We start from the raw sequence: 27,523 nt of genomic DNA, 5'->3' as shown, positions 1-27,523 counted from the left end.
AAATAAATTTAAAAACAAAGGTTTGTTTTGTTTTGTTTTTTTTTTTTTTTATGACTTATAATTTAGAGAAAAATTATTTATACATTTATTTTTGAGGTGACTTTTATCATAAACTCGACTAAAATTAACGTTAATTAAACGATGAAGGGAAGATGGAAAGTCTATTTGGGTCTTGATAACCCTTATAAAGGAGTGGAGTTTTGGTTTAGGGATTAAAAATAAAACCTTTTTTGAGACACTTGTTACTCCAATTATCTAATATGAATGTGAAGTTTGGGGTTGCCATGTTTCTAGATAAATTTGGAGGAAAAACAAGCAAATTTAGAAATGATTACAATACACAATCTTTAAATGAAAAGCAATACACCATATACAATCCTCCTAGAAGTTGGGCTTCCACCCATTGAAACAATAACTATGTTCAAGTACCTAATGTACAAGAGCAAGATTATTAACATGAACAATACAACGCTTCATAGCATCAATCCAAATCCAATAAAAGTTACTTGAGCTTTAACAATAAGTAGCATAAAGATGTTGATTCAGGTTAACCATTGGAGAATATAGGGAAAGACAACTCTACAAAATATTGATACAAATAAAAACAATATTACAACTAAATTTTAAGAGAAATTGTGGCCCAACAAAGAAATAAAGAATAAAAGAAAGTTAAAGTGCTATAAAGAGATGATTAACCTCGTAATAAGATCAAAAGTAAATTTTTACTATAACTAGCATAAAGAAGGAATTTGTCATTTCTAATGATAAGATCACAACCTTCACAGTGAAATTAGACCTTTAAAAAAACTTAAAACACCATGGGAAGAAAGAATATGTATCTTTGTTATATTAACAAAATGGAAGATGAAATTTTTTTTCTTAGAATGCCTTGTCATGTACACATTAGGTCTCAATTTCAAAATATTTGTAACACTTATGCTCTTCATAAGTTGTTAACTCACGAAAACTAAAGAGATCTAAGAATATTTCTCTCCAATCATTTCGATCATAAAAAGAAAATTAAACAGGTTAGTTAATACTTTGTTTATTTCCTAAAATTTGATATGCCAAAGTCAATCTCTATGAATAATAACAATCATCATCATTAAACTCATCCTTCATTGTAGGTGAAAACGAATTTAATCTCTTTATTATTGGTGCACAATATATCTATAAAATTAAAATATGGGCAACATGTGTAAAGGGGATATTATATGATCTCAAAGGAAAAATGGTAGTAAACTTCACTTAGGAACTAGGATCGGTTACTAACAATGAGGTAGGGGCAATGGTAATTGATCAAGAATTCTAACTACTTGAGTAGTAAGGGGCATGAAAAGCAATAGTAATTGGTGACTCAATCACAATGATCCGGGTGCTTTTACAATAATCAACTTCTCATAACCCCTGTTCTTTATAACATGTCCATTGTATTCTAGTGGTAGTTAAGGAATTTGAAGCAATAAGGACTTATCAAGTATTGCAAACCCCTAATCATGAAGCCAATTACTTGGCTAATATTAACATTGGTATGATTGAAGGAAATAATAAAATAAAACAAGGGACTCCTCTTTTAATTCCCTTCCCTTGATGTCTCGTCATTTTAAGTTCGTAACGGAAATGAAGTTCAAGGGTCTCATCACATAACCATTGAGAAACGAATTTATGGCATTTAAATCTCCTTGATTCTCTATTCATACAATTTCCAGTGTTTAATTTAACCAATGATACTATGGTACAACCTTCCTCTACATGTTTAGTGGTTTTGGAAACGTGGTCTAGGCTTATAGTTACTTCTACCTTCCTTACTCTTGAATTGTGTTATGCCAAAATGAACATAGGGGAATGCATACGTAACCATAAAATGAATTTGGTATGGTTTTGTTTCGGGCCTCTAGAGGAATTTATCACCACAATCCCCAAAAGAAACTTGGCTTAAAATTCTCTACTCCCCTAACTAGCGATGGTGCATCACAGAGGTGGTGGGTGTGTTATGTATGAGTTTGTTGAGGTTAGACAAAGTATAAAGAGGTGCAAGCATGGGATTGCATAGGCTCTGAAATTGGTGGTGTCCTTAGACTTTTAATGGTTTCATTAGCATGAGGAGTGGGAGGAGAAATTCTCAGTGGAAATCCAAGAACAAGATCGATTTTTCACTAAAATTACTTCTCAACCTAGAGCAAGAAATGAGGACTTTTATGCAAATACAAAGAAGTAAGTTTTTTGAGCTTGATTTTAAACTAGATTCAATGGTTTCGATGGTGACATGCCAAATTGATTTTCTCAATCTTTTGATGGAGATAAATCAATGTCCTTTGTTAGAGTCTTCTACAAGCATGGATTAAGAACGAGAATTGAAATGTCCAACATTATCCCAATTTGGAACTAGAAGCTACTAGAGCATACAGTTGCATTGAGGATCAATTTGTCAAAGATACAAGAACTCATGCGAGGAACCCATGTGCTAAAGATGCCCTTCTTGGGTCTACATTTTTTTTCATTGTGTAACGTTTTGTCAAATGTCAATTTTTTGGTGGAGGCTAGAGCAAGAGGGATCCTCTTTGGTCCCAATGGAAAAATAGTGCATCAATTTCCCTAGGGTATTGGAAGAGCAACTAACAACCATGTTGAGTTCTTGGTCTTATAAAAAAGTCTTGAAATTGCTTTGGAATACAAAATTAAGAACTTTAATATTTTAGGGGACTCGATGTTGGTTATTCGCCAATTCACTAAGTCCAAAGTAACCATTTCTAAGGAGTTAGAAACTATCATCCAAAGAATCCTTTTAGTCACTCCAAATTTCGAGGGGTTAACTTCTTCCATATACTTCTCTATTTGAATGCAGGGGTTGACTCATTAGCAAAAATCTAGTGTAATAAGAAGGTAAGGGCTCTCCCGCAGCAGAAAAAATTATTAGTTCTAATTCAGCTTGTCCCGTTAACGCAGGAATTCAAAGTTAGTGGCTATGCAATGAAGAATTTAGTCTTATCAAATGCAATTTGGCTCATGCCAAGGGCCTTCCTATTATAAAAATGCATCTGGTCCTCTATTTCTCTCATCGGAATTTAGTTGAAGTTCTTAGATGGTTTGGATTGTCACGCTTGGACTAGTCACTTTGTTAGCACTCTTCTGAGCAATAAGATGGTGAATCCTCAAGATAATATGAGATAGAGTGGTTGGTTAATGCCTCTCAGGCTCCGCTATCCTCAATCAATAGGCTTGAAAATTTAGTGGAACAACAGAGATTATCTTTTCCGTTATTTATGGAGACAGAAATGTCCTTGGGACCTGGCGAGGGTGGAAACAATGTTGCCTGAGTCTTCATGTTCCTTGGTTTTTTGCAGCTTTCTCGGGTATCCCTTATATATTTAATATGAATTTTGCAAGTGTAGTTTGTTGTTAGGGTCTTATTGCAGAGTATCTAGCTGCAATTTTTTTTGTACAAGCTGGTACCCTTACTTTCAAGACAGTAAACACTTAATTTTCTTTGGTAAAGATATACTTGTTGTAACTGAGTTCAAATGTAAGGGTGTTGGAGCCTCTCCTGCTCTTTTTAATATAAATATATAAATACTCGTTCCTTTTTAAAAAAAAATGTCAGTTTGTCCAACCATGCACCTCCCATGTCTCTTAATGAATAGTTTGGATATGCAATGGTCAAGCCTTTTGGAACAAAAACAATGAATTGAGTTCATGTATTGTGGCCTCTCTTTATGGATTGTATAAAAAATCTGTTTGGTGAAGCCATTTTTTTTTTAAATGACAATTATTGTTGTTATAAACCTGTGTGTGAATGTGGGTGTGTGTGAAAGAATGATAAATAAATTAGCATAGAACTTTTAAGTTTAAATTTTTTAACATTTATTAGTTGCATTTGAATTTGTTTTTTATCCTTCTTGATGCTTAATAGATTTGAGGATAAAATGGATATCATTTAAAATTTTTAAGCTCTAAGCTCTTTACTGTGATGTAACATATGCTCTTATATTAATATTTTATTAGAAAGCACATCTTGGATCTCAAATTTCCACTAATGGGAACTCATCATTGTCCCTCATTAAATCCTCTAATTTACAAATAATTCCTCCATAGTATAGACCTTTGTTTCTAGCTATATGTACAAGCGATTAACACTCTTGGATCCATCATTTTCATTATCTTTGTTTATTTTGTCTCTATTACTTAAAGAATATGACCATGTTTCATTAGGAGAATTTTAAGGTAAAAAATGAGTCTCAAAACAAAAAGTGTACTATCAATATAAACTTTAAACAACAAATAAGATTCAATATAATAATGAAAACCATAAGGGTAAACAATTTTGGAGGAAAAGAAAGAACACTACTTTTATTTATCTCATATTTTTAACTTATCCCCTTATAGGTTCACTCAAGCTCAAGTGTAGGCACTTGTTGGATGTGGAATTAAATTCTACATCCAACGAGGATCATCTTTGCATACTTTTGATAGATCTATAGTGAGATATAATAGAAATATACGAAAAATAAGTGTTTCTAATGCCTTAATAAGGAAATGATCAATAGCTAGTCCAATAGGATGATCAACAATACCAAGATTGAGAAAAGCCAAAGACTTCTACGAGAGGCAATAGTGGGGAATTTTCTGTAATGAGCCAAACACTTATGGAACAATGCCACATGAAAGTAAAAGATCCACGGATCATGAACTTCTTTTCACAAAGAAGTAATAATGGTATCTAAGGGTAAATATCGATTAATTCTATCCTTGCTACCATGGTAAGACAATTGTTTGGAAGTGTTATCTAGAATGATTGAATGTAAAGCGTCTATAAGTAGTTTTTCAAGTCCATTGTCAAATACTAGGGTTCAACCCTAGATATGCAACAAAAACTACCAAGTTAGAGTATGATACTGGTAGGGGGGATTTTGGTAGAGTTGTGACATGCATTCCCTCTACTCCTAACGTACTCAATCTTGGTAGTTTTTGTTGCCTTATTCCTCAAGTTACCATAGTTATTTTTCTTCAAGAAAAGAAGTTTAGGACTTTTGGGCCTTTTTCCTTCACATCACATTGCTCCATCAAGCTTTCATCCATTGTGGAAATTCCCCATTGTTGCAACCCAAAGGAGTATGAGTCATATCTTAGTTCCAATCTGGTTGATCTTCCTGTTGATCCAACCTTTGATCATTGTCTTGGTAAGCCATTAGAAACATTTTTTAATGTATTTCTCGTATATCTCATTATAGGTCTATAAAAAATTCGTAGAATGGGTGCTTGCATGCAAAATTTTAATTTCACATCTGACGAGTTCCTACACTTTAAATTTGAGTAAACCTACAAGGTAATAAGTCAAAAACATGAAGAAAAAAAATGGTTTTTTTCTTTCCCTTGAAAATTTATACTCTTATTTTAATATTGTAACTATTGTTTTATTATTTTTCTTAAGATGCTCATTTATACTTCAAATTTTCCCTATGTTTACACTAGGGGAATTTTGAGGTCTAAAATGGGTCTCCTAAGGAAATTATAAAATAATAGTGGAGATAATAAATAAGATTAGATTACATCATCAAATTTTAGAGGAAATAAAAATAATAAATATTTTTTCAATTAATATTTTCAACTTATCTCCTTATGGATTTACTCAAATTTCGAGCGGCAAACACTCGTTGGAAGCAGAATTTGATTCCTCTTCCAAAGAGTACCCATGTTGCATACTTTCGATGGACCTTGTTACACGGAAAATGAGAATTACATGAAAAATGTAATTGCGATCACATTTTTTCGTGTATTTCTCATTTTTCGTGTAGCAGGGTCCATCGAAAGTATGTAACATGGGTACTCCTTGGATGAGGGATTAAATTATGCATCCAACAAGTACTCCCGCTCGAAATTTGAGTAAACTCTTAGGGAGATAAGTTTAAAATACGAGTTGAAAAAATAGTTTTATTATTTTATTATTTTTTAATATTTTTACTTTTTTACTCCAAAAATGGTGAATCATCACCCATGGTTGACATTATCATCTTGAATCCTATTGGTTCTTATAAAGTTTATTTTGGTTGTGCATTTTTCTTAGGATGTCCATTTAGACCTAAAACTTCCCCTAATCACAATTGATGTCTTTTTAATCTTCCTTTATCTAGTCTTCAATCAAGCCACCACCTTCAATATTTGCCTCGTCCCCTTTTTCAAGGGTTTCCATATTTGATTAGTTAGCATTGCAAATTGACATGAAGAGCTTATATAAATTTGTATTGTTTTCAAGATAATACTTGAAATCTTCTTATGACCTTAGAACAATGTTTGTTGAGATGCCAAGTAATCCACCCAACCTATGCTTGCATGAGCTTCCCTATAATAGGTCTTATCACTGCATGGGCTCCATTTCCCAAGCATACATTACAAATAATGGGAAAGAAGACACAATGAAAAGATACAAAGAGTGTTTCCTCCAATCCCATACATAGAACACTAGTTTTCCTTTATGAGTACCATTTTGTGACTCAATAAGCCAAGGTTATAGGCATTGATTTGTTTTTCTTCTACCCATTCTATTTTCTCAAGTTCTTATTCTTTAATGTCATCTCACGCTTTGAAGCCCCAATGTTGTCATCTGCATTTTTCTTTGAGATTGTTTTGCCATCCACTTAATGCAAATAGCAATTCTCAAACAACTAGTAATGTTGGGTTTTCTAGTGTTTCTTCATGCTTTTTCCTAAGAGGTATCCAAGGCATTTATTATAGATTTTTTAGGATTCCTAAATTCAAGCTATGACCTTATTGTAATAGGAAGTTTTATTTGTAAACCTGTAAATAACCAACAATAAACTAGTGATATTGATCCTAGCAATAGATCCTCTGCTTTGTTTGTTGAAAAATCTTAAATTGCAATTTAACAATATACAATTTAACATATCAATTGGGTTTATCTTGAGTCGTTGAGAGGAATGGTTGGGATCCTCCCCACCTAGATTCAATTCAATAAGTGACATGTTGAACTTTGATATAATGGCTTCAATCCTTATTTTGAGAAAGGCTCAAACATATTTTTTATAATTACTTTACAATTTTCATCTTTCTTTTATAAATGTGGAATAGTGTTTTTTTTCCAAGGAAAAAATCGTAATCTTTCATTATGAGAGAAAAATTACATGTTGTAGATGCCTGTGGCATAAGTTGTATCTGTAAGATCAATATAGATCTTGTACAATAGTTTGCTGAAGCAAAATTTATGGCCTTGCCATTTCCAGTATAAAAAACACTTGTCTCTTTTATCATCAGAAATATAGATATATACATATTGTTATGTCTATGCAGTTACTAAAAAAAAATTACATCAAGAAGAGATACTAGTATAACTTATGGTCGATCCACCTTGTAGTAGTCATGGTCTATATATGGTCGATGATGATATTAATAGACTTTTATGCCCAGTTGTTCATTGATTAACCACATGCCTCGGGGAAGTAGCGAGCCCTCCTTGGAAAGCTTGTCAACATCCTCATTGTATTCCCTGTGTATATGTTGACAAGAGACCATATTAAAACCTGTTTTGAGATTGTGAACATTGTTCAAAATGTTTTGAAGAGATATAGCATGACATTGGTTTTTTGCATTGAACCAATTTATGATAATTTGTGAATCTCCAAAGATCTGTAGAGAAGTGCAATTATGTGCGAGTGTAAAATGCAGTAAGTGTCTGAGAGTGATAAGCTCAACGAAGTTATTTGTTCCTTCCCCCAGTCCTAATTTGACATTGAAATGATGCTGGTTCGAGATGTATAAGCAGAAACCACCCCACAGCCTTGAGGTTGTGCAACCCCGTCAAAGAAGGCCCATGGTCGGGTTTTCTCAATATTACCAGGTCCTGATATTATACGGGTGTGTGATGGCTCTTCATCAGGGATGTCATGATAGACTGTCACTGCCTTTGCAGTGAGCAGGGGCCAGTAGACGGTCTGATTCTTAAAAATATGGCGGTTTCAGGCTAGCCAAATGGACCAGCAGATTATAAGTGGTAGGCATTGTGCTTTTTTCCTCTGGTGCGCTGTGTTCCAGTTATTCCAAGCTTGCAGAATAGTAGGGCCCTGCCAAGCATTTCTCATTGAGAGATGTTGTGTTATTGATTGCCAGAATTGTGTGACGGATGAGCAGGACAAGAACAAATGCTCATTTGATTTGGTTGCCTGTTTGAAAAGAACGCACCAGCTCGGCCTGAAGATGGATCTATGCATAAGTGCCTCTCTCGTGGGGTTTTTGTTGCTTAAAACACACCACATAAATAGGCGGGCTCGAGGGGGAGATTTTAGTCTCCATAGCTGCTGCCACCAATCATTAGTGTGGATGGGCTTTCGTGGCTGTAGTAGATGCAAATATTCGAGTTTTGGGCTGTATTTCCCATGATTAGCAGGGGTCCAAACTAAGACATCAGGATCCTGATTGAGGATTATGTGCGCTTTAGATAGAGCCCCAATGTATGAATGCCAAGAGTGCTGCCACTGTGTAGGAATATTCAGTTTATGAGCTGTTCGCTAGCGTTGTCTGAGGATGGATTTGTGGTCTTGATTAGCAATTTGGGCGATCATCTTGACCTCCCTATGATTAAGATATTGTAGGAGGTTCGGTGGAAGAAGGTATCGATTACCCCCACCTATCCAAGGATCGATACCAATTCTCACAGACGAGCCATTGTTTATGTGCCATGCTAATTCTGCTCTGATGAAAGGCATTGTTTGTAATATAGATTTCCAAACAATGGATATTCCCCCACTTGGCCAGTCATGTTGACGAACCCAGTCCATGATCTATTGAGGCCAAATGTATTTATGACATGTCACTATCGTCCAAAGGTTGTTAGCAGTGAGAAGAGACTAGCTCATCTTTGCTGCAAGTGCTTGGGAAAAATAAGGCAGGTCTTTTAACCCCCACCCCCCCCATTTCTTTGGGAGGGAAATGTTCTTCCAGCTTACCCAGGCAAATATTTTACCTTCTTTATGTCCATTCCAAAGATATCGGTTGCATATCTGTTGTATACGACTAAGGATTCCCCGTGGGATCCAGGCAAGAGACATCTAGTATACAGGGGTGGCTTCCAGAATAGATTTAATCAGGACAAGTCTCCTTGCTCTAGAGAGCATTCTATGATTCCAACTTTTCAACCTCTTCTCCAGCTTGATCACTAACCAGATCTAGTCAGCAATCCTATAGCTGTTGGGTTTTATCTGGAAACCCAAATATTTAAGCCCATCCGAGAGGTTGTGGGGGGTGTAATGAAAGTACATATGTGCTACTCTGACTTCTTGAGGGGTATTATGAGTCTGGGTGATCGTAGATTTGGTTTGAATCGCGATCATTCCAGTGGATTTTTCAAAGAGGATGAGAATCTCATGGAAGGTGACCGAGTCCCTAATGCTGCCATCTAGGAATATCAGGACATCATCTACAAAGAGCAAGTGAGTGAGGTGGTAGTGATCATTCATTCTCATGCCTTTAAGTCTGCCCTCCCTCTTTGCCGAGGCAATGAGCCTACTGAGACCTTCCATCACTAGAAGGAATAGAAGTGGAGACACAGGACAGCCTTGCCTCAACCCTCGTTCGGCATGAAAGAACTGGGTTGCCGAGCCATTGATCAGGATGTTGTAGGAGACTGTATTTATGCAACAAATGATCCAGTTTATGAACTCATTAGGAAAGCCTAAGTGGATGAGAATCATCTTGATGAAGAGCCAACTTACACGATCAAAGGCCTTGGCGAGATCAATCTTGAGAATTATGCTTTTCAGAGACTTAGATTTTATAGAGTGTATGGCTTCCTGGGCTGTGCCAATGGCTTCATGAATCTGCCTATTATGGAGGAAAGAAAACTGCTCGGGGGAGATGTGATGGGATAGAATGGGTCGAAGCCGATTTTCTATGATCTTAGCTATGATTTTGTAGATGGTGTTGCAGAGAGAGATTGGGCAAAAATCATTGAAAGAGATCGAGGAATCCGATTTCAGGATAAGAGCAATGAAAGTGGTATTGATGGCCTCATACATTCTCCCAGATGTCCTGCACTCTTCGATTACACTGAGAAGATCTTTCCCGATGATTTCAAAGAAAGCTATCTAAAATTCAATAAGCTAGCCATCCGACCCAGGGCTTTTGTCTTTTTGGAACCATTTGAGAGTCCCTTCCAGTTCTTCTTTGGTGATAGGTGCAGTGATCTCATCTGCTGTATCTTGGTTGAAAAATATAGGAAAATGCCCTGCTACACGGATGATCTCAACCAGATTATAGCTAGGAGGTTCCTTGAAGAGCAGTTGGAAGTGTGATATGTCCAACTGTGCGAGCTGGTGGAAAGTTTTAGCAGCTCCTCCGTCAGGGGTGGGCAGTTGCCAGATGGTATTGGAGGCTTTTCTTCCTTTGGTAAAGTTTTGGAAGTACCTAGTGTTCTCGTCCCTTGCTTTGAGCCAGATAGCACGACTCTTTAGTCTCCATGTTTCCTCCCGTTCCTTCAAAATTTTTGCTCTTTTGTTTTCCAGTTCAATCAGATAGGATTTGTCTTCAACACTCATAAATCCCCTATTGTTGTCATCGGTAAGGTCCGCCAGGGCAGCTTCCACAGATGAGAGTATATGGTTATCCTTCTGATGTTTTTCTTTGGCCCACTTAATAGTGAGCTTCTTGAGTTGTAGAAGGTTTTGACAAAAGCCTTCAGCCCATGTATGATACTGAGAGGGTGGGTTTTGTGCCCAATGATTAGTGACCAACTCAATGTATGAGGGATCCTGTAGTCATACAGAGTTGAACTTGAAGGGGGCCCGAGGTTTGTTTGGAGGACCAGATACTTCCAGGTAGATAAGTGAATGGTCAAATATGCCTCCTGACCCAACCCACTGCCTATAATGAGATAAACGCTGCAACAACTGATTCTTGATGACAAACCGGTCAAGTCTCTTGGCGAGGGCGGCCTCCCCAACCCTTCTATTCCTCCAAGTAGGTAGGGGTTTTATCATTGGGACATCAGTGAGCTCGGCCTGATCAAGAAGATTTTCCATAGTTTCTGAGAGTGGATTGATCTGAGCCGATGAGCCCAAGACTCACTGAATCTAATAGAAAAGTTAAGATCCCCTCCCAATATGAAGTTGTCAGTAGAGGACAAGGATAGTTTAAGGAGGTGGTTCCAGAAGGCCTCCCTTCCTTGGCACGACCCATAAACATTCATGACCCTGAATTCCATTCCCAATTCGGCTGAGAAAAAATCAATGCCCATGTAACCCTTTCCTCCCCAGGTCGAAATGGGTTTAATGGAACGGGGATTGTATCCCATGGCCAAACCATTAGAGTGTCCCGTCACATCCAATGCAGTGAAAATCCACCCAGGGCAAATAGCCTGTAGAATCTTAGAAACATGATGTGCTTCCCCTAGGGTTTCTTGAATGAGGATTAAGTCGACCAGTTTCGCAATGAAGAGTCTACGAAGGGCTAGTTTTTTGGGAGAGCTAGCCAAGCCCCTACAGTTAAAGGAGAGGCATTTCATGGGGGAACCATGTCTAGGGTTTGCTTTGCTCTAAGAACCTGATCTAAAGAAGATTGTCTGCTCGAGATCACCTCTGCCCATGCGTGGAGGATGACATGAGAGAGGTATGATTTGCACCCTCTAAGTGGTTTAACAGAGGATGCAAGTAGAGTCAAACCAAAGCCATTGTATGGTTGAGGGTTCCCAAAGGGAGTTCGCCAATGAAGGTTATAGGGATGAGAGGGTACCAAGGGGGATTTCACAGGGTGGGGGGGGGGGGGTGGTAGAATTAACCAAGTGTTGAGTGAGAGGTGAACAGAGGATGGATGTAGGGGAGATGATACCATGCAAGATTGATGCATTATGCATATACTGTGCATTAGATGCAATAACATAAGATAGAGTAGGGGATGAGGGAAGAGGAGTACTCGCTGATCAAGCTGCTTTTGCCGCTGCTCGAGCTCGAGTTGGAGGAGGGGATGGAGGACCTGTAGATGTTCCAGCTTCGTGTTGCACTGGCTTGGATGGGGTCGCCTTCCGGGGAGGTTCTAGGCCAACCTCTATATGCTTTCTACTGATGACAGGAGTACCTTTGTTGATGCCAGCTTCTTGCCCTGCTGCTGTCTCCTGGGCTTTCACTACCAGAGGGCACTCTTTGAATAGATGCCCGACCTTGTGATATCTGTGGCATCTAAATGGCACTCCCTCATAGTCCAGGATCTGTACCCGGGTGAAATTCCTCCACTGCAGAGTAATCCTTTCTTCCAAGCCCTCCCAAGTGTCCAGGTGCACTAAAATATGGGCTAATGTTCAGTTTTTGGATTGGACAATGGATTTGTCATAATCCAAAAACGTACCTAGGATATTCCCTATTTTGATGAACACCTCTTTTGAACAATACTGCAGAGGTAATCTTGGCAACCTCACCCAGAGAGGCCCTGCTCTGATCTGTTCTCTTTCAGGATAAAAAAGAAGGCTCCATATTTTGAGTAAAACCGGTGCCATCTCTATAGGAAAAAATCGAGCCAAGGCCATATTTGTGTATTCTTCGTGTGCAAAGTGAAGTGCAAACCATCCATGAGACAGAGTTTGAACCTCCGGTAGCTAAAGGAAGATTTGCCCCCAAATCTCTTTCACCCATTGTCCTAATCGATCCGCTGTATAGGTTCTATCGCGAACCCTACCCACTAGAACTTTGCTTGTGTTGTTGGCAATATCCCCCATGGTGAGGCCTTCACCAAATTTAATAGTGAAATCTTTCCCAGATGCTCTGATGCACTTGGATTTCTTCTTCTCTGTCCGAGGCATAGTAGGGTGGTCTTGTAAAGGATCTGCTGGATTATTTGTTGCCGAGGAGGGCTTCGCCAACCTAACCCTAACAACAGGGGTATCAAAACATCCCGATGGGATTGCGGATTCCTGTGTTTTATCGCCTGTTCCGGGAAGATTCGCTGCTTGCTGCGATTCAGTGGCCGCTTCCAGAGCAGGTCTAGGGCAAGGGTTAGGGTTCTGAGTGTAACAAAGGTCAGCGGAGTGTGTGGGATCGAAGAGCGGAGACGAGCAAGAGGCGAGGAGGTTGAGGGTTTAAGGAGACAAGGGTGGACAATTGAGGGCGAGAGAGTCGATGGAGAGGGAACAAATGCAGAGGGAGTTGTCCTTATGCCCAGGCAGGGAGACAACCGACGCCATTAGCGAGAAAGACGAGGCAGATGTAACGGTGGCCGATTTTGGAATAGGGTTTGGGAAGATGACCTGATCAGAATATAGATCCGGCGAATAGTCCATCGCGTCAAGTTCCATTCCCTCCATTCTTATCCGCTGAAAATGACAATTGTGCAGGCTAGGACAGCCGTGCTGTAGGTTGGCTGGGGAAACCGCTACGGGTGCCTGCTGTAGTTAACAAGTTCAGAGTAGCATGTTGAAAGTACGCTGCAGAGCTCCATCCTCCCTCCCTTCAATCATCCCTTTGAACTCAAATGTGGAATAGTGTTGTAAAAGGCCTTGTCTTTTATTAGGTAATAAATTGTGTTGTAGCATCTATATTACCCTCTACATTCAGCATACCCGCCAATTTACAAAAGTTATCAAATAATATGTTTGACTTGAGTCCTTGCTTGCAAGTTTCCACTAAAGAAAATATTAATAATTTTTATGCCATTTTGCAACAAACTTGGATAGCCTACATGTCTACCAATATAACTTAGCTCACTTGAGATAGGTATGGTTCAAATCATATCAAGGTGCGCAAGTTATTGATAAGATGGTTGAATTAACAATGACATATTAAATCACCCTATGTAAAGGCGCGCCTGATTTTTAATTCTTAATACCTTTCTATCATCATGAACAAAATATTATTATCAACACTAGCCTCATGTACTTACCACTTTAGTATGCCTGAGTATTAGTTCTTAATGACTTTCCATCATCATGAACAAAATATTATTATTAACACTAGCCTCATGTACACACCACTTACAAATTGTCACTGTAGTGAGGGGAATTCTCCATTGACCTCTTCAATTATAGCCATAGACCTATAAAACCTTCAGCATACAACCCTTGGTGTGAACTAGCGTTTATTAACAATGGACTCTGAAATTGAAAACAAAATCATGGTCTACTTTTCACAATAAGCCAAAGCCACCAACAAACCAAGAAAAGCCAAAGAGACAATCATGGCGGTTTCAACTCCCATTAGACCAAGTACAACAACAACACATGGAGATTTTTTCAAATACAAAGTTATCATAAAAATTAAAAACTAAGGATGGAAAGTTGATATAAAAGCACTAAAAAAGCTTGCTGACAACGACGATAGATTGATTTATTTTAAACTAACCAATATAGATCCATCTTAACCATGGATTTAATATGGGTTGAGAGGGATCAAATCTTTTGAGCTGCAAACCACTTTTATAGTTCAAAACTTGAAAAAAAATATTTGCATCTCAAGAGATTTGATCCAACTTCAAGCTTTTGTGATCCATATTTTGATTATTTGAAAACATTTTCGGAAGAAATCACATTGGTAGATGTAGGTCAATGCGTTTCAAACCAACCTATGTGGTTCATCATCAGGACAAGATGAAAAATCAGATCATAGCGGCAAGTTAAATAGGGAGATAAGACCTTCTAACGACTATAGGGAAAACGGCTATAAAAACAGCTATATTTGACTGGATAGGAAAAAGAGACAAAATTATTTTTATTTATTATTAAATAATTATAAATTAATTAAATCAAATTAAATATTAACTCCAATATATAATTATATAAAACTAACATGACCCAAAATATATAAATAAAAATAATTAAACAAAGGATTATAACAAACTCTAAACTAAAGAAAACATTATTCAAAGAAAAATCAATATTTTAGTCAAAGGGGAAAAATATTAAAGGGTAATAGAAATGATATCAAATATATAAATATTATTAATTAATTATAAACTAAAAAGAGAAAAAATATTATCTTTGGTTATAAAATAAATTTATATGTTTAATTTTATTTATTTGAAGATTTAGACACCAATGGAGAAAGAAAAAAAGAAATATATATATATATATATATATTAAAAACGATGGAAACAATATTAAATAAGAAAAATAAAACTAAGGGGGAGAATAAGGGTAAAGGAGGACAAATAAACTCCGGGGTATAAAAATAAAAGCAAAACCAAAAAGATGAAAAAGAGTAAAGAAAGGAAAGGAAACTAAGAGGAAAGGGCTAGAATCCAACAGCTACTGATTTCCAACCATCATCCCTATTAAGATTACTAGGCCTCCTCTCAATTTCTATGGCTTCCCTAAATTTACGGTGATGAAAGTGAGAAATCTTCACAATGACCTTAGCCTCCTCAATGCATATATGATGTTTGGTCTTCTCTGCATGCTTTGTTAAGGCCGAAGAGTGGGTCCTCCCATGCTTGATATCAGCAGCGTGTTCCTTAATCCTTTGATTAATAGATCGGCCTGTTTCACCAATGTATGATGTTCCACAAGAGCATGGGATGACATAAACACCTTTCATATCCTTAGGGTCCACAGGGTCTTTCGATTTTAAGGAACCTTTTATGGTGTTTAGGGGTCGAAAGGTAGAGGGAACGTTATGCTTCCTAAGGATTCTTGCAATCTTGTCAGTTGTCCCTTGGATGAAGGGGAGGTGAACTCCAGAACTACGATCATTAGGGTCTTTCTTAACCTTAGGACTTTTGCTAGCTTTGAGGAAGGCTTTAAGACCTTGTTGCTTACTGTAACCTTGACCTTGTTGATTTGATCCATCTCAATGCTCTCTCTCTCTTTTTATTATTGATATTTTGGATGCAACATATTAATTTTATATTAGAAATTTGAATGAATTACACATCTCCCTCGCAAGTAATTGAACTATTTTACTGTCAATTACTTTTTCTCTTCCAATTGAAATATTTTCTTATGGTCTCTCTCTATATATAATAAATTGATATTAATCTAAATTATTTGACATTGAAATTCAAATAATTTATTTAAGTGTGGTAATGAAATCTTTTTGAAAAAATATATAAATCATACATTTTTAATACTCAAAACAAAAAATATAAGTTATTTATTTATTTATTTTTAATTACTTTCTCTCTCTAAATTTGTTATAAAATTACGTTACTTCATATGCATATCAAAACATTTTATTTATGGTTGAGAGTAAGAGTGAAAGATTTTAACTTTCTCCTTCACAATGAGTTATAACATCAACTAGCTAAGCTAGCTGTTATAAAATTACGTTACTTCATATGTATATCAAAACATTTTATTTATGGTTGAGAGTAAGAGTGAAAGATTTTAACTTTCTCCTTCATAATGAATTATAACATCAACTAGCTGAGCTAGCACAGTCAGATAATTAAAACTAACCAAACCTAGATATTCATTATTATTTTTTAATTAAAACTAACCAAACATGTATATTCATTATTATTTTTTATTATAATCCACTACATATTTTTATTTAGAGAATATTTTAGTTTTATCTTAAAAGACACACATGTAAACTCAAGATTAAGCATGAACATAATCACACATTTACGAGTTGTATCATACAAATATTGAGTTGTAGAATGCACCTATCAACACAATAATTCATTGTATAGCACTATGCTATGCAATTTGTCCAATCAGAATTCATACTAGTTGAACAGACAAGATCGGAAGCCTTTTCTTTTACCTTTGATCACTAACTTACCTCTGGCTAGACAGTGTTGAGGAGCATATTTTTCTGAAACGATGTTTAGTATTCATTTGTTGCGGGATTAGGTGAATTATCTTATTTAGGTGAATTATGTGTAAAATGATGGTCATTTGTTGCGGGATTTAATAATGGACTACAACATCTTCCACCGCAATGTCAAGGGTGTTGAAAAAAGTAACTAGGTTCAGTGTTCATAAATCTATTTGAGTCACAATGAAATGTATTATTATTATGACTTATTAAAGCATGGGTTTCATGCTTGGGTCATCATGTTTTAGGTCAAAGTCCCCATTGAGGACTTCTAGGATTTATTCTAAGTTATTAGAGTCATTGTCCATTTAAAGAGACCTTTCTTGGGCTTTTGAATCATATAAAAAGAATAAATATTGAGTCAAAAATGATATTTGTTCCCTCCACACCAAGTTGGCCTCAAGGAGATCAAGTCGACTTCAAGAAGGGTAATTCAACATCACTAGAAGGCTATTTATACAGTGTAGTGCAATTCATTTGAGACACAAGTTTGATTTACAAGCCAAGGCAGCGAAAAAGTACGAAGTTGGAAAATCGTTGGAAAAATGGTACGAAATTTGAAAGGAAGGAAGAAGACATCAAAATCAAAGTTTTGAACCATCTATCTCTCACCCAAGTGAAGTATCTAAGAAGATTGAAGTCTCTATTGTTAAGTCAAAGTTGTTGTTGCTGCAAGGTCGCAGTTGATGCCTTTCTGATTTTCTAACATGGTTTCAGAGCTAAAGTGAAGACTGACTGCTACAAAAGGGAATCTAAGAAACCCCAAAAGGATTGAACAAGGGATCATATGAGGAGATCTTATAAGAAAAGAAGCTTACTACCTTTAAGGACAATGTCTAACACAATAAAGGGAGAGAACAAATTAGAAGTAACATCAAATTACAGGGCATGGAAGAAAAGAATTGATCTCATTCTTGAAAGAACAAAGTCTTGGAAGGAAAAGTGAAGAAACCTTCCAAAAAATATAGTGATGCATATAAAGTAAAGTTTAGAGAGTCAAAAATATTGGATATGACACTTATGGTAGAAGGTATAAAGGACAATATTGTCCCATACATTTCAAACATAGACCACGCTCGAGAAATGTATGAAGTCTTATCAAAATTGTTCACTATTAAGAACATCGGTCAAGTATCAAGTCTTAAAAATGAACTAAGGACTACAAAAATGGCAAAGGATGACACTGTGGCTTTCATCTTTGTAAGGATAGCTAGAATTAGAGATGACTTTCAAGCCATAGATGAGATTGTACCAAAAAAAGAGCTAATGATTACTACATTATTGGGATTACCACCTACATGGAGTGTTTTTGCTTCAGGACTCAACAATTGGAAAAAAACTCCATCATTTGAACAAGTATGGAATGTCTATAGCCAAGAAGAGATGAGAATCTCATTAGTATCCAACAATGAAGAAGAGAAAGTTTCAAATGTATACTCTGCTTATCACAAGAAAGGAAACTTCAAGAGGTCAAAAGGGCCCAGAAGGAAGGTAAGCATGTCCAAAATAAAATGCTACCAATGTCATAAAAAGGGTCACTATAAAAGTGATTGTCCTGACAATCCGAAGAACAAGAAAAGGAACAAGGACCAAGCTAATATTGTTGAAGAAGGATCTCCAAAGAAGAATAAAGCCTAAGAATTAGATATAAGGGACTTACAATACTAAGTCCTTTGCTCTAAGATTTAGTTATTTCATTTTTTATTTGTATTTGTAGGTTTAACATATTTTGGAAAATCATTTTTGAATTGTTGTTATAAGGTTATAGGTATCCCTCAAGCTTGGAGGGAGCCATCACCAACTTCCAAAGATAAGTATCTTGTTACCTTTTGATTTTTTTAGTTTTCCTTATCTAGTTTTGCTAGCATTAAATACTAATTACATTTCTATTCATATTTTTCTTGTTTAGGAAAAACTTGTTGAAGACACAAGGATTATGGAAGACGGCCTCACAAAGACAAAACATTGGAGTTAGAAGGTTTGTTAAGTAACAATAGGTATGCCTTAGACTATAAGATTTTGCTCTCTTCATAATATTCATTTTTTATAAACAATTCTACATTACTAACATTATTATGTCTAACTCTCTTGAATGATAAAGATTCTTGATTGGGTGATTCATCTTAGATAAATCTACCCTCCTCATATGTTTGATTATTCTTGTGGAACTCTAGAAAGATTCTTTGTAGAAACCCTAACTTAAGGGTATGTCGATGATATGTGTGAATCCCTAGCCTACTTAGGGTTATTGATGAATTCTAAAGAAAATGTTTGATACTTTCATGATGTCAAGTTTGGGGTTTTGATATGGTTATGAAAAACCCTAACTTGTTAGGGTTGAATGGTAATGTCTAAAACTCCAAACCTTTGAAGTATTGATAAATTAGGTTTTGTTGTGTTATATATTGAAACCCTAGATCATTAGGGTTTGTTAGGGTGTAGCAAGACCTTTATAATGACCTAGAAATGAAATCTTAGGTATATGTGTGTCTGTCTGATCAAAACCCTAGTCTAATCAAGTTTGTTATATGTCTAACTTTAAAATATTGATATTTGTGTCATTGGGTTTGACTAACACATGTTATGATATACTTGTGAATGGTGATGAAATCCTAGAGATGAAGTCCTAGGGTTTGGAACTAAGCCCTAGTCGAAGTCTGATTCTCTAAGATGATAATATTTGTGAATTCTAGTGTTTTGTAACTAAACCTTAGTAGAAGTTCAAATCTCTAATATATGATGACAATGCGATAATCTAAGATTGTTGAAATCTGAAATTGAGTTGTGATTGGTTTTTGATGGCTCATGTATGGAATCTAGGATCTTGCACTAAATCCTAGTGAAAGTCTAATATATGAGTGCTAAAGTTGTTAAATGCAATTGTTTGAAATGCTTCGATTTGCAATAAATTGTAGTAAGGTATGTCATGCTTTTGGAAGAAATATTGAAGCCCTACATATAATAAAGGTTGTAATCTTGATTGAAGTACTCAAACTCTTGATGATGAAATCTAGAGTTTAGGACAAAAACGTAACATGTAGTTGAAGTATAAAAGTATGTGTTTTTATTTATTTCTGAACCTAACTAAGTTTAGGTATTTGATGTATAAAGTCTAATGCTTCCATTATTGTATGATTCTGAAATAGTTAACTTTCTGCTTCTATAGATTTGGTTGTACTTGTTATCTAAGTTGTGCAGGGACATAATCTTCAAGATGGTGAAAATGTTCATAAGTAAAGTTGAAACATGATGAAGAAAGTTATATGAATGATGATGGTCAGAAGAAGGATGGAAGCCATGTAAGATTCTCCGATGTCGTAGAAAAGACGTTGAGCTCCCTAAGTTAAGAGGGACCATGGATGAAAAAAATCTCCCTAGTTAAGAGGGAGGGCATATCATAGTCATGATAGACACCTTGAAAGAAGAAATTGGAGAATGCATTTTGAAGGGCTGCTAGATGAGAAAAGCAAATCTTATTGTAGAATATGTTGTTGCATGTGAAGTAGGAAAGGAAGATGTATGGCTGAAGAATCTTCTGTCAAGATTTGTTTGAAAGTCCTATTGTGATAAATTGAGAAGCAATATCTAGATGTCTGAAAGACCCTAGAGGTTTGTGTTTACTTATGTCAATTTGAAAGTTTGTGATTGATTGGGGTTGTGTTTGTACATGTAAATCTCTCAAGAGGTTTGATAGCACGTTGGTTACACGAGAGAGATTTGTTATCGATATGTTTGATCACGAAGGATTTGCTTTTGATTGGAATAATTGAGTATTAAGGCTGTGTGTAAAACACATTGCCTGGAGGACATCTGGCCGACACTTTGTGTTAATATCTGGATCCCGAAGTAGGGAGAGTGGCGTTGGTCATAGAGCTATGACCTCAGATACGCCCCTGGATCTCTAGGTTGATGGTTAACAAGTAAGCCTAATGGTACCTAGAGAGGTTGAAAGCTTTGGTCCATCTTAGTCCCACCCAGATAGATTGCCTGGTCAGGAATCTAGTATGTGGCACCGTGAGTGCTTAAGCTATTGGAAGACCTTGGTTAGATTGCCTTGGTCAAGAATCTAGTCCATGGAATTGTGGTGCCTAAACTCTTCATAGTTCATATATTTTGAGATCTTCCTTGTACTTGTTATTATGATACCTCCTTAGTTAAAAGTGAGTGCTGAAAAATGTAACTAGGTTTGATCTTCATAAATGTGTTTGAGTCGCAGTGAAATGTATTTATCAAAAGAACGAAGAAGATATTTTTATTGTTATTATTGTGACTTATTAAAGCATGGGTTTCATGCTTGGGTCATCATGTTTTAGGTCAAAGTCTCCATTGAGGACTTCTAGGATTTATTCTGAGTTATTAGAATCGTTGTCCATTTAAAGAGACCCTTTTTGGGCTTTTGAATCATGTAAAAAGAATTAATATTGATTTAAAAATAATATTTGTCCCCTCCACACCAAGTTGGCCTCAAGGAGATCAAGTTGGCTTCAAGAAGGGTAATTTGACCTCACTAGAAAGCTATTTATACAATGCAGTGCAATTCATTTGAGACACAAGTTCAATTTACAAGCCAAGGCAGCGAAAAAGAGCGAAGTTGGAAAAGCGCTAGAAAAAGGGTACAAAATTTGAAAGGAATGAAAAAGACATCAAAATCAAAGTTTTGAACCATCTATCTCTCACCCAAGTGAAGTATCTAAGAAGATCGAAGTCTTTATTGCCAAGTCGAAGATTTTGTTGATGCCAGTTGCTGCCAGGTTGAAGTTGTTGGAGGATTGTTATCTACAGAGGAAAGAAATCGCTGACTTGGTGTGGAGGAAGTCTTTGTCTAAGTCAAGAGTCTTGGATTATCTCGTGAAACTATTGAAGGAACAATTGTTCACTGGGATTTCCCCTAGATAGGGGTTTTGCCCTGGTTGTCCGCCTATATCTGGTGTCTATGATCTGTGTTATTGTTTTGGTAATTGCTTGATGAACTAAAAGATATAAAAAGAACATAAAGATAAGAAAGTCACAAGTAATTATCTATATAAAGAAAATCTAGTCTTTCTGATTTTCTAACAAGAGTAAGAGGGAACAGTACTGAGCTCTTTTTATTTCATATATAGAGAAACAAATATATATATATATATATATATATATATATATATATATTACAGAAGACGGCAAAGTTGCGATGACTGACACCGTAAGCCAATTCTCTGCAGATACAAGGAACAGCAAAACAGCAAAAATGGCAGTAAAAGTACTTGAATTTTTGTCGCACATATTTTTCTTGTATTTTCGAATACAAGAAGAAATGAGATTAAACAGGATTTTTTTTATCACAGAATTATATTCTCCAATAGACCTTCCTCGAGTTTTTACCAAGATTCATCACAAAGACTATCAGAATTACCAAACATGCTCTACACAAAGCCCTTGCACTTCTCAGCTGATGAGAATAGTGATCATAAATAGTAAGCAGATTTATATAAACGCAAATACTGCCAATAAAAAGGCAGGCATAATATCCATCTATTATTTGGAAAGAATTGAAGAGGAAATCCTGCCATTACTCATTTTGTAGAAGCATGTAGCATGTTAGTTGATTCTAGTGCAAGAACCCTCAAACCAGTTTCAAGCATTCTCAATGAACAACCACAACAGTAAGATATGTGACTTCATTGTTCCTCCGCCAGTGCAACTTCGGAAAATGAGGAAGTCACCAGTCCATCAGTATCTTTTTCATCAGCATGTTGAATTTCTTGGATGCAGTCCAAGGCTACTCATATAGTCAACTCACAATATATCAATTCCCAGCTTTGCTTAAGGAGGCATAAATTTGTGAACTGGATTAAATCCAGGAGTAAATGAGGTAGAAATAAATTAAAGCTGATGATAGTAATGGCATCCGTGGTTTCAATTTCCACCTCAAAGATACAAGCGCCAGCTTCATTACAAGCAAATATGGTAGTTTCACTACAACTAAAGCCGACACTGGGTTTACTTGTATGTTCTTAATTCCAACTTGAATGCTTGAAGTTCCATGGGAGCTAGGGCTACCAAACCCTGACGCTCTACACCTGCCAACTCTTTCCTATTGGTTCTCTGAATGAAACCAAACTCCTCCAGGTCATCGTGTAAAATATTAAGAGAAGATGTTTTTGCATTCACAGCAGTGAAATCTTTAAACATAGAGAAGATGTCAAAGGGAATATCTGCCAATGTTCTGCATTGTAGGCGCCCCTTCTTGCAGTAAGCTATATCCCATCCTCTCCTCTGCAAGATAAGAACAAATCTTGGTTCCTTGGAGGATGAAGGTTCAAAAAAATTTCCTGGCCGGGGAACTTTTAAGCTGACAACATGGAGGTCACAGGGGAAAGTCCCAGCCACGGGGGAAAATCCTTTTGATGGCAATGCAAGCACAGAGATCTCTTGTGGCCTTCCCAAAAATGCATGCACTGGGTAGTTCAGCTGAGCACTAACACGGTGGGAGAGGAGAGATGGCGTTCGAGGTGATGAGCTCGATAAAGATGTGAGGGAGGACACATTATTCTCAACAAGAAGATGGAATACTACATTCACTGGCCTGTTATCCATTACACCTTGCCCCAGACCACGTCCATCATCACGTGTTAAGCGCCTGTCAAGCATGACCTCCAGCCAACCATTTTTTAGACCTGCTACACCTAATGACTGTCGAGTATGTATAGAAAAGCGACCACCATTGGAATCCTGAAGAAATGCGAGAGAGGGCATAGGATAATAATTTCCCTGTAGGGGGATTTTGTCATATGTATCTCTCCGTATCATTTGAAACCCATTCAAATCTGAGAAGAAAATCTGCTCATTATTAATATCAGTTTTGAATCGAGCTATTATTTCCTTGTCATTGTATGCATAGTCAAGAAGCTCCACATGATACTCCATTTCAATCAAAAATTCCTGAACTGTATCTTTCCCATTATAAATACGAGTGCTATGGGAGATGGGAGTTTGATCCCATATTGTCTGAGGATATGAGTATACCTCTTGCAGAAGAGGACCCTCTGATATCACCAATATTCCACCTGGCTGCACAACAGACTCTGCTTCTCCAGTTGGCTTAAATAGGTAAGCTCCACTACCATAGCTTGAGTAAACTGCAATTTCTTCCCCCAAAACAATGTGTCGGCCATTCTTATGTTGTTTAACTACTTGTAGCAAACCATGTTTCACATCAAAAGAAAGTGTCTGATGCTTGTTTTTTATCTCAGCATTATCACCTTCCAATTTTGAGCATTTATATGGAGCAGGGCAAGTGAATGATTGCAATCCATGAGAAACCTTCAAATCTGTTAGCTTAGCTTTCTCACATTCAGCCAAACCATTAGCAATGTAATATGTCTGCAGACCCATGGCTGGAATAGATGCCTGCCAGTACAACCGGTGTCTTCCTGTTGATAATTTATCCTTTTCATACCCCCATTCAGGGGCGACTTGGCTTTCAAGGGGAGACCGACGTGCATCCATCACACAAACATCTACCTTGTTAACTACAACCATCACAACCTGATTTACAACTTCCTCAAGTGGATTGAAAAAAACTACAGCCTGAATTTTTTGTTCTGTAATATCAATTTCTCTGTGCAAGGGTTGCATGTCATACTTAGATCGGATTTGCTCATGCTCATACTCAGTCAATCGGTCAACCTTGTAATCTCCTTTATCAAACTTATCTTCAATAAGTACCTGAACACTCTTAGCCATGAAATTCTGCAGATCCTGAAGAGATTTGTGCATGCGTTCCCCGTAATCTGCCACCACATGATTTTTAGCAGTGCCTGTTACTCCATCATGATGTTGGAAAAGAGCCAAGTTCCGCCTTGCAGCTACCAACTTTTCAGTAAAATACAGAGGGAACTCCATACACTGTGATTTCTGACAAGAACTGAGAACAAAAGCAAAAAGAATTTCTGCACCACGGAGAGTTTCCTCTAGCACACGATCAATTGCTTTAAAAAATGGTCGTGAAACATAATATCCACTCCAGTAATCTTTATTCCTGTCTGCATAGGTAAAGAAATCACCAGACAGTGTAGGGAAACCTGGGACTACAGAAGCATCTACTTCCTCTGCAAAATTCATCTTCACCTCTGCTCGAAGACTTTGAAAGTAGTCTTCCAGTGTCCCAAATTTTGCCTCTGCTTTCAGTTCTGAGTGAGAATTGATATAGTCGAATAGTGTCTGATAATTCCTATATTGTGCTTCTGCTTCCTCCACAGTGGTGTAACGAAAATCATCTCCTAAAGGCACAAGAAGGGTATTTGTTTTGTACAAGGTGGACTTCTTTTTGTACTGATCCAAGAGCTTCAAGGCTCGCTCTTGCACATTCACAGAAGTGGTCTCAACTGGATTGTAACCCCATGGGCAAGCTCCATAGCCAAAGCCAGGCATCCTACCAAAGTCAAACTGACAGCATATAGCAGGCTCTGGTCCACATGTATGTGGCACGTCATAAGAATAGAAGGGCATCATATGGCAAAAGATATCAGTACTTTCATCACTGTCCCAACTTTGCCGCCACATAAACTCCAAATTTTCATGCAATGCTAATTCCTTCTTCACCTCATAATGAGTTCTCTGAATAAGCATATTATTAAAACCCATTCGACGAAGCAAATATGCCATTGTGGGTGAGTAACCAAAGGGATCTATTGCCCAAGCATTCTTTGGTACAACACCGATTGTATCTTTCAACCACAAATTACCTTCCATCATCTGATAAAGGAAAAATTACAAATATGAGACAATAAAAAATTATATTTTCAAATATATTTATTTAATACCAAGAACTATAAATCTACAAAACAATAATATACAAGGTTACAGCAATTTAATGTGCATTGTTAAACTCTTGAATACCTAAGATGCACCCTCCATTTACAATTATGTGCATTTTACTGAGCATGTGATTTATGAACCCTTTTCATCCTGGCCCATCAGAACTCTAGGATGGAGATTGTTTGCTGGTACCAAACCAGTATGCTTGGAAGAGGAAGTAAATAGGAGTTCATGCATATCCAGCTGGCAAGAACTTGCAAACATGAATGCAACTCTAGAGGACAAGCACCATGCTCTTGGAAAGCTACACACTAAAATCCCCCCTAAAAAGCAAAGACTGAGAAAAAGCTTACATGTCATGCTCCAGACAATCTTAAAGAATAAAGAGTACATAACTTGAGAAATGCGTTCTTGGAAAGCAAAACAGCATACCTCCCAACAAGCCAAGACTCGGAAAAAGCTTACATGTCATGCTCCAGACAATCTTTAAGGAGAAAAAGTAAATAACTTGAAAATAAAAGCACACCACTAATAGAAAATTGGTCACTGATTGTCATCATGGAAAAATGACAAGCTGATCCATTGCTTCAGTTTTCATTGCTCAATGGCAACTGTGATGCCAGAGATAGCTTCAAAAATATTGTACAAGAGTGGTCTCATTCGGACAAGGGCAATTAATTTAAGTGCACAGCTACCAGATTAAATCTGTGAATTTTGAGTTTGGCCAATTCCCAAAAAGGTTAGGTAGAAGAAGATTTCAGAAAAAATGGCAAAAATATATAGAACAACACAACCGAATACATCTCAACAACTTTAGGAAAACTCATTTTTACATTCTAGCCATAAGATAGCATGATCGTAGTTACTAGATTTGCCTCAAGGCACCTGCACCCGCATCTAAATCTCCTTGGAATTGTGGAATCTCAGATTCATATTGGATTCTTGGTTTTTTTGTGTATCAAAGGTTGGATTAGTTTCCTAAAATAGGATCCATTTCCAGTATAGATGGATCCAGGTACCAGTTAAAGAATAATGGCAGATTTACCCCATAGCTGCATTTTTTGAACAATTTTTACCATCATCATCTCCAGGAAGAGTGAGCACGAAATTTATATGATAATTATTTGCTAACTTGGGCAAAGCTGGAAGATTGTTCCCAAGAGTCCATTTCAGCACTTTAAAGTTAATATTAGATTAATTGTAACTTGTGATCATCATGTTTACATCAATATTCTATTTTTGTATTTGTGCAGTGAGTCGTATTCAGTGTAGTCTGTCTTCTAGAGAATTGTAGCTGTCCTCTGAAAGGTCAGAGTTCACATGCTGCGTGTCTTTCTGTATTTAATGGGTCTGTCTTTGTATTTAGCCATCAGCACTCATGCATTATCATAGTTTAGTAATCTGAAATTTGAATTACCATGTTCACACTGCCCAGTTTTCTGCTACTAGTAAGTTTTCTCTCTCCTCTTGTGATTTGAGGAATTGGTTTTACTTCTCACCATTCTCAATCTTGGCTCATAGTATTTTGGTGTCATTGCCTGAATATTTGATGATACTATCTGGTAGCAATTGCAGTGATAAATCTTCAGCAAACCTGGTGGTTTTGTCTCATTCCCAATAGGCAACATGAGTATGAAAGGTAAATAATTGATATGCTTTAATTCAGATTTTATTTCTTTTTTCAATATAAAATTTAAATTTTTAAGGGTTAGGGTTCTGAATCCTCTATTCCTAATTTTTGGACCTGTGCCACATCTGCACTGAATACCTCTACTAATTTTGATCACACCCACAGTTTGTATAACTTTGGCTAAGATAGATGCAATCCACATGCTTACAGAGAGTTCATTGCTAGTTATGCATGATGAAGACTAGCCACATCATTGACGGCTTTATAGTTGTCTTGGTGAATAAAAACAAGTATACACAAATATAAGGCAAACATAATAAAGAAGATCCTGAACCACCCGCATGATATCAAA

At 36.7% G+C, this 27,523-nt stretch overlaps 1 protein-coding gene across 1 annotated transcript in view; it reads right to left on the bottom strand.

The window, feature by feature from the left end:
* Positions 1-22,183: 22,183 nt before the first annotated feature.
* The window catches only part of GMII (golgi alpha-mannosidase II), an 81,982-nt gene continuing 76,642 nt past the window's right edge, over positions 22,184-27,523 (bottom strand). The window contains exon 2 of the mRNA XM_089398118.1: positions 22,184-25,486. Coding sequence (XP_089254244.1) covers positions 22,722-25,486 — 2,765 coding nt within the window. The 3' untranslated portion in view covers positions 22,184-22,721. The remainder of the gene's footprint in view (positions 25,487-27,523) is intronic.

The sequence above is a fragment of the Pinus tabuliformis genome, chromosome 1_2, assembly GCF_031772625.1.
Source record: "Pinus tabuliformis cultivar Carrire ecotype Pingquan chromosome 1_2, CPIR1, whole genome shotgun sequence".
Lineage (NCBI taxonomy): Eukaryota > Viridiplantae > Streptophyta > Pinopsida > Pinales > Pinaceae > Pinus > Pinus tabuliformis.
Note: the sequence above shows the minus strand (reverse complement) of the source record. Positions and strands in the feature narration are given on the sequence as shown.